Genomic DNA, 8,367 nt, shown 5'->3' with positions numbered 1-8,367 from the left:
AATACAGTACAGAACAATACAATATATATAATATATATATATATATATATATATATATATACACACACACACAATGTTATGGTATAACGACACACTTTAATGACCCAGCACTTTAAAAAATATGTATTTGTATTTTTAACATTTGTAGAATTACTTCACATTTTAATAAAGTAGTAATTTAAATAAATGTACATTGCACAGAATCCACAGTAAACTAACATTCCTGTTATTACAAATTCAGTAAACTCTACTAGAACAGAATGACTAATTTTGTATAATTTTCATCTATAAAATACAATCTACATACTTTGATTTTTGAAGGTAGTGAAATGATGGAGAAAGAGCAGCAGTATCTTCACGACCAGGCCCAACTAATGGCCAACTATGACGATGCTCTGACAGTACTGGTTCTGAAATTGAAAGAATAAGGAATTTAAACACAAAAGTCTGCCTTTTAAAAACTAAATTATAATTTCACAGTCAAAAAACATACACTACTGTATTTGGTCTTTACCTATCTTATAGCCAGTGCATAATTAGCTACTAAACAAAACATTTTTTATATAAATGTACTGTCAATTAAGTTTGTGACATTAAACTTTTATTAACTTGAATACATACATGTATATTCTCATGCAAATTCTAAAACATGTAACTGTAACTCTCATTTGCAACCAAAACTTTTATAGTCTTAGTCAATTCTTGATATGTAAGACATACCCTTTATTGTACCATAGCCTATTAACAACCTTAGATCATTTCACAATGTATAACACCCTTTATTTTACCATTGATTACTTAAACCCCAAACAAAATCATTAACACAATCCCAGTGTTAAAAGTCAATGTATAACGGCCATATTTTTCAGGCTAAGCAATACAGTATATCTATGTCAATATAACATAACCTAACAACTAATTCAGGAGCAAACTAAAGTAAAACTGAAATAACTCTTTCAGCATGGGCTCGGTCCCTGGGACCAACCTCATAACAATTTTGTGCTTGCTATAGTTTTCATGCTATAAATTTTAAATTAGTAAACAAATGTTAACAAAATTTGGCAGATTATCAGTAAACATTACAATGCTTTCATACACAAAATATCAAATTTTTTATTAACTCTTAAGGTTTGTGAAGCAATGTTTTTCTCATGCCTTTTTTTCTTTCTACATGTTGCCTATCTATCAAGCAAAGTAATTTTCATTTTAAGATTAAAAATACTTTTATGCATCAGAAAGTTTTAAAATTTCACATGCAAAAACTAAACACATGCATTGACCATAGTTGCACAAGCAATTCCTATATGATATTTTGCATTTTTTATTCTCATATTATGTTTGCCACAAAAAAGTTTCTGTTATCCCTGATGAAACAATTCAGTCATGAAGTTTAGGGACTAAAAAACTTTTAAAGTTTGAAAAAAACACAAATGCAAAATATGCTAAAGAGAAATAACGAACTATCAGAAGTTTGTAAAAATATGCATAGTATGTCAAGCTAAAGGAATAAAAATTTCTTATCACAAGATGACCTTTAAGTACAGGTTTTAATCTAACAATAAAAAAGATCTATCTCAATTTAAAAGAAATTTCCACACAAATTGCATACAAAAACAAGCATATTTTTAAGTTTAGTCATCTATTTTCCTTCTAATGTTACAGTAAATTTAGTCCTTGTGGGAAAAAACACAACCACCACTTTTTATAACACTGGTGCTTTTTTTTCACCTAAGATTTTAACATTTTTTTGCATATATGAAGCATATCAATATGTGTACAGATTTCAGAATTGAGATCAATTTTGGAATGCAAATAACTTGCAGTGGCAATGATTACTTTTGATAGGGGTCATCATGTTTCAGAATTAAGATCAGTTTAGGAACGCAAATAACTTACAGTTGCCTTGGTTACTTTTGATACAGGTCATTTTCCTATTGTGCCACATAAATTTCATGGAAGAGGTTGATGCTGAACTATTTAGATCAGTCTACCATGTATTTTCTGTATCACTTCAACTACGTGGCAGGTTTCATGAAACCCCAAAATATACTAACCATATATTTTATAGCGGAATGATCATTGACGTGAATAATGCATGTCCTCTGGAACATATTGTAATGAGAGGCAGATATGCTAGTCATTTGAGGTTCGAATTTAAAACCAGTTACAAATGAATTTATTTAAATCCAGGTTATGCAGTCATGAGTGGAATACACACTTGAGGAAGTTTTATAGTTAGAATAAAAAATTTATTTGGAGACTCAGATACAAAACAACATATAAAACTTCATTTCAGAATATTCAAATACTCATTCAAGTCTACAGTACCAAAACTATCTTGAAAAGCTTCTAGAATAAAAGCATCAAATTCTTCATTCTGAATAAGTAACTGTTCATCGATTAAATCCTCAATAAGGTTCATTAAATCTGGTACTACAGTAAACAAATTATCAATTAAAACATTACGTGAAATACACTAAGACATAGTTCAGTTTATACAATTTCATTAATACTTCTTCTATAATATCTTTCAACAAAGCTATTACTTCCTCAATAAATCTTACTAAATCTACCAATGAGTTCTCTTTTTTAACATCATCTTATTATTCACACACATCATACATCATTTCCTAATTATGCTGTTAGACTAGAGAGGGTAGCAATAGTTACTTAGAGAGAGCTTGTAAGGCAAACGTTTGTCACATTTTCAAGAACAACCATCATCAGAACTTTAACGGATCAGGAATTCAACAGGCAGTATTTTTGTTAGAATCTGCATTTGTAGTTGGAGAACTGGTTGTAAACATGACTTTTTATTCACAACTTTGTTGTTCATATGATGATTCAACTAGCACTACATGCTTACTTTGCAAGTAGATCCTCCATCTAACTGGTTTGATTCCAATGATCTATCAATCCAAAACCAAAACTAAATGATAATTGGTTATGGTCAAAATCTGTCAACTGGCAGCCTGTCCTATAAAAGTTCCGCCAGTTGTTTTTTTTTTTACTAGGACTCACTTCCTTTAGTTGGTGTCAATAATATAAACTTTCTGTAACTTCATCTCTGCTACATTCAAATCTTTTTAATGTAGATAAGACAAACCACTGGTTTCTACTTCATACATTGTAGCTTGGAATGCATCTCAGTATTTACTTTAACATTTCCATTTCTTTATTTGGACAATCGTCTCTATAAAAGTTAGCATTTTCTTAAATTGAAAATGTATTTCCAATAATACTTCTTCTCACACTACAGCTATTATTCAACTGCCAGGGTTTCTTCCGTTGCCCATCTAAGCATTGGTCTGATTTTTCTTGCTTTCTACAGTCTTTTATACCCCACTTAATTACTCTTGGTAATATCTGTCTCATGACACTCCCCACCTATGTCAATACACCCTCTATCCTAGTATTGTATATAAGCACCTGATTCAAATAATGTTAGCACTTTAAGACTTCATCCCAGTCTCTAACAGTGGCTCTTAGTGGAGAGGAAGGACAGGAGAGTGTGAGAAAAAGCAAGTGTTATTGGAAATACATTTTCAATTTAAGAAAATGTTAACTTCCAAATCATACTCCTCCTTTCACACTACAGTTAGAATCCCACATTGAGAAGGTGGAGGAACCGGTGAGTATGTTCTTCACCCGGAACTTAATTCATGTACTGTGTGTGAAACTTTACATGATTTATTATCACTATTGTCCAGATCCCAACCAGATAGTCAAGGTTACACTGCTCAAGGTTGAAATTATAGGGCCATAGTCCCTATATTCCACATTGGTGAGAAGGGCAATTGGACCACAATATATATATATATACAATTATGAGTGGATCCCAACCTGTAGCCATAGGGTGATGCATTCTAACCACGGAATCATGATGAGAAGGTAAGATACACAGAAGTGGACAAACCTTCTCCTCAACCTGAAGAGGTCTGAAAGGCAACACCCCAGACTTTGAATGACAGAATCTTGTATGCCTTATTCAACCTGAGGAAATAGAACTTATCTGGTCTGGAATTATGAACAGTCATCTTCACTCCTCAACTGTGTGGGCAACATAAATTGCATTTGTCCCTGGAATTATGGGGAGGACGTGGAACAAACTGTGCTCAACCAAAAACCCAAGATGGGAACACTCTGCATTTAGAATTACAAGGAGACAATGGACCCTCTTCCATGAACAATATACTGAACCAATATTGATCAAAAAGAAGGGCCATGCTCAACCCTATTGGATAGCCAAGCGTCAAGTAGTCTCTCATGTATGCTGGTGCCTCTCCTACCGACATCTGGAAAACATCCAGGGACCTAGGTAGGAGGGCCCCTGACTTTGCCCTCGTCTCGAATAGTGGAGGAAATTCACTCTAACACTCTGGAGGAAAAGCCTCTGTCAACCACCCCAATGACTGGAACCAGGTATGGTAAGGACTCCCTAACTCCACTAGTAGAATCTATGTATGTGTGGGGTAATGCACATTGGGAAGTCCTGAGGAACAGTGTTCTGGAAACAGTGCAATAGGTGAACCAAGTTTCCTAAATTATTAAAAGCAAACCGAACCTTATTTATTCAATCCAATGATCAGCAGGGAAGGACAGAATCCCTTTATGATTTACTCATGATAGTCCATGAATGGCAGTCCAGCATAGTACAGTAATACCACCCAGTCAGCCTCTAGGTGGTCTTATAGAATACCTCATTTCTACAGAGCCTAGGTAAAGTATATTGAATTAGTGGTTGCTGGTGCAGAATTGATTTGATAATGGCACACCTGTCTGGGCAATAATCACCACAGAGTGGGATCCTGTGAAAATGAGGTCAGGGACCCTGAAAGGTAAAGAGACAAGCATAGCAATGAAAAGTACATAAAAATGTGATGAATCTGATTAGACATGACCCTCAGAAGATTCCTCGCCTTCAAAAAGAGCTCAGAATAAGTGATATGGAACAGTTTCGTACACACCTCATCAATGTAACCAAGGGTAAATCCTGGGAACTGAATGATCCCGATGAATACAAAATCATTGTCTAGCATCTCTAAAGGCATTAGTGCAGGCAACAATACCCTCACTGGACATAACAAACAATCGAAATCTGATTAATCATAGAAGTTAGAAACAGTGATCAGATGAATCGGTGAAAAATATTATCCTCTTACATGGCTGACAGTCTTAGGGAAGAAAGAACCAGTCTGAGGACATAGGAAGAATGATAAAGCATCCTGTGAACAATCAGCACAAACCACTCTGACTAGCAATGTCTGTAGGTCAGCAGCAAAGAAAAATAAACCTGCAGGTAAAGGTGATACATGGCATATGAAGCTAAGGTCACAAATGGGTGTTTGAGAAAGGGCATGTAATGTAACCTTAATATACCAGTTAGGTAACTGGCTGGTCATCTGAGACAAAGGACCTAAGGTGACTTGAGGAAGCCAGAGAGTAATGGGGATTCAAAGAGATTGTCTCGAGTATCGATTGGTAGTCGATAAAGCCGCTTTATACAGGGCGATCGTGAAAGATGCAAAACCCTTGCCAAAGAGTCAGGTCAAAAAATGAGTTATGGTTGCCACTTCTGATCGAAATGGGTTTAACCTCCTCTCAATGCACCATTGCCGATATGTGTGCCGTTTCCATAGGTAAATGTCCTTCACAAGACTAAGCAAAAACTGAGACAAATACATGGCAACCCTAGAAATTAAACCATGATGCAGTGATAAGGACTGCATAATCTCCATGCCTGAAGCTTGAGCTTCTGGATAACTGGGTGTACCATGTCAGATCATGGCTGCCTCCACAGAGATGGCCAAAGAGGAAGTGGAAGAGGTACCTCAGAAGCAGAAACCAGAGTGTAGCTGCCAGTCCGTTGCTATCAACAGGACCCAACAATGGATTGTAACAAATCATAGTTAGTATCTTGGGTAAAATATGAATAGAAGGGAAGTCCTAGTGTTGTAATTTCATTCAATCCTGATGGAATGCATCCATTGCCAAAGCCCAAAGGTGAGGTACTGGAGACCAAATTGCCAGTAGTTGGGTATTCCAATAAGTGGCCAACCCACCAATCATCAGTGTTTCAAAATGAGAGCCAATCCAACAGAAAACTTGGTGGAGTTCTGACCGAGCAGCGGAACCCTTGAATATGGACAGAATTTATTCTGGGTACCAATGTACCAAGGAGCTGATGTCGGGGGTCAGGACCCTCAAATAGGGGAGGAACTATGAACCAATGAAAGTCAATATGCCAATGACAACAGAGATGAATGTAGAAGCCAACAATCAAACCAATGTGCATTCTGACAATGGTTCCAGCTCATCATCAATGAAGGTGGTGATCCTGAGAGTCTTCCAACAAAGTTTAGTGTTAGGAAAACAACACGTTGAATGTTACAGTTGTAAGTCTGTAGACTTACCGCTGTCCCACCAGAGGACAGTGATCTATGCAGTTTAAATACAAATCCCACCTTAGAACCCATTAGTTCAAGGAGCAGATGTATTATTTGAGATTCAGAATATGCATCCACCTGGCAATGGTAGGCTAAATCACATAGTTCCGACAACCATGGCAGATAAGGCATAGCTGTCCAATCATATAACTGAGCAGTAAACCTCCCTGCATGAACCACAATGTCCATGGATGGAGAGAAAAACTAAATATTTGTTCCCAGACATTACAGCCATCAAGTAAGGTATAGGCTAAAAAAACAGGGGAAAAAACCCAAAATATCACACTCTCGATGGAACAACTGAAGAAAACAAGTCAGAGGCAGCTTATCCCAAAGTGGCCTCCTTTTTTATTTCTTTTAAAGACTGTTCTGATTAATGTTGTTTAGGGCATCATTTTGTCAGGAAAGTTTGTGTTGTTAGAGCAAAGCAACATTGGGATATCTGCTATGTCCACTGTAGGGAATTGAATTCTTGACTTCAGCATTGTTAGTCTGTAAATTTCCCACTGTCCTACATGAGGACTGAGAAGTCAACAGAATAAAAGAAGAAACAGGAAAAAGCAAATCTCAATTCTCTCCAGAATGTCCATGATCACCCTCAATTGAAACCTCAGAGCCCCTGGAGGAACACCAATGAACTGAATATACGCCTCCATCTCACTACAAATAAGGTCACTGACAGTCTCAACTGAGAGTGGCTCTTCCCTCCCCGATTGTTGTGCAATGCTAAATATCAGAGATGAGATAGGAAAGTCCTGATTTGCCTCTGTGCTGGAAATAATAATCCAGGAATTCATACCATATATAGGCTTGCCAATCAAGAAAAAATATTTATTTTTTTTACAAGAATTAGCTAGATAACACAAAGAATGCCTAAAGTACCTCTGAACTATCGTAGCACTGAGAAACTCGCTAGTGATGCTTTGTCGAGAAAAAGTAATAACATTATTTGAATGATGTGCTTATATACATTACCAGGATAGAGGATGCATTGATGTAGGCAAAGAGTGTCAGAAGAAAAATATCACCAAGAGCAATTAAGTTGGGTGTAAAAGATTGGAGCAAGCAAGAAAAAACCAGAACAATGCTTAGGTGGGCAAAGGGAGAAACCCTGGCAGTAATAACTGTAGTGTGAGAGGAGGTATGTTTTGAAACTTCCATTATACATTTGCTAGTGTGCATATTTTTTCTTCATTTTACATGTATGTGTCATACATGAATATTCAAGAAAAATTATATTTTTCATCCACATAATATGAAACTTTTATTTTCTGCATGTATTCATGGTGCTCTTCAAGTCTTATTAAAATTTTCACAGACTTAATGTATATTTCCTTCAAATCATAGCCACAGCCATCTTTTGAATAACAGCTCATGCTACCTTGTGTCTTTGTACACTCGTTACTTAAATGATCATAAATAAATGTTCCCTTAAAAATTACTAGTGATGCTACAAAACAGGACAAATGAATTTTCACAGAAACAAATCTCCATGTTTCACCATAAATAGCAAAATATTAGTTTGTCAAGAAATTAATGTCACGTTTTGGCACATTTTCATTAACCACCCCCCAAAAAATATATATCATGTATAATAGTTAAATGAACCACCTAAATGTCATGTTAGTGTAGCCTATATAATGTGTAAAATTTAGTATACTCTAATCATATATAGTGATGACACACGATGAGACACACATTCGGCATGAAATGCTGTTTGAATACAAGAAGGGAAACAACGCCTCTGTAGCCATAAAGAATATCAAAGAAGTTTATGGAAATGTGTTGAATGTTTATGTCAACGATGGTTCAGCAAATTTCGTTCAGGTGACTTTATCCTTTAAAAACTGTGATGGCAGGGGCCTACATGTTGGAATTGATATTGATGCTCTGAAGACACTATTTGAGTCTAACCCAAGGC

The 8,367-nt window shown here is 35.9% G+C and overlaps 1 protein-coding gene across 1 annotated transcript in view; it reads right to left on the bottom strand.

The window, feature by feature from the left end:
• Positions 1 to 8,367, bottom strand: part of LOC106478506 — a 64,689-nt gene that overhangs the window by 12,743 nt on the left and 43,579 nt on the right. Inside the window, exons 15-16 of the mRNA XM_022382133.1 lie at positions 2,329 to 2,433; positions 308 to 410 (exon numbers count right to left, since the gene is read on the bottom strand). Of these exons, the coding sequence (XP_022237841.1) occupies positions 308 to 410; positions 2,329 to 2,433 (208 nt within the window). The remainder of the gene's footprint in view (positions 1 to 307; positions 411 to 2,328; positions 2,434 to 8,367) is intronic.

The sequence above is a fragment of the Limulus polyphemus genome, unplaced genomic scaffold (assembly GCF_000517525.1).
Source record: "Limulus polyphemus unplaced genomic scaffold, Limulus_polyphemus-2.1.2 Scaffold219, whole genome shotgun sequence".
Classification (NCBI taxonomy): domain Eukaryota; kingdom Metazoa; phylum Arthropoda; class Merostomata; order Xiphosura; family Limulidae; genus Limulus; species Limulus polyphemus.
Note: the sequence above shows the minus strand (reverse complement) of the source record. Positions and strands in the feature narration are given on the sequence as shown.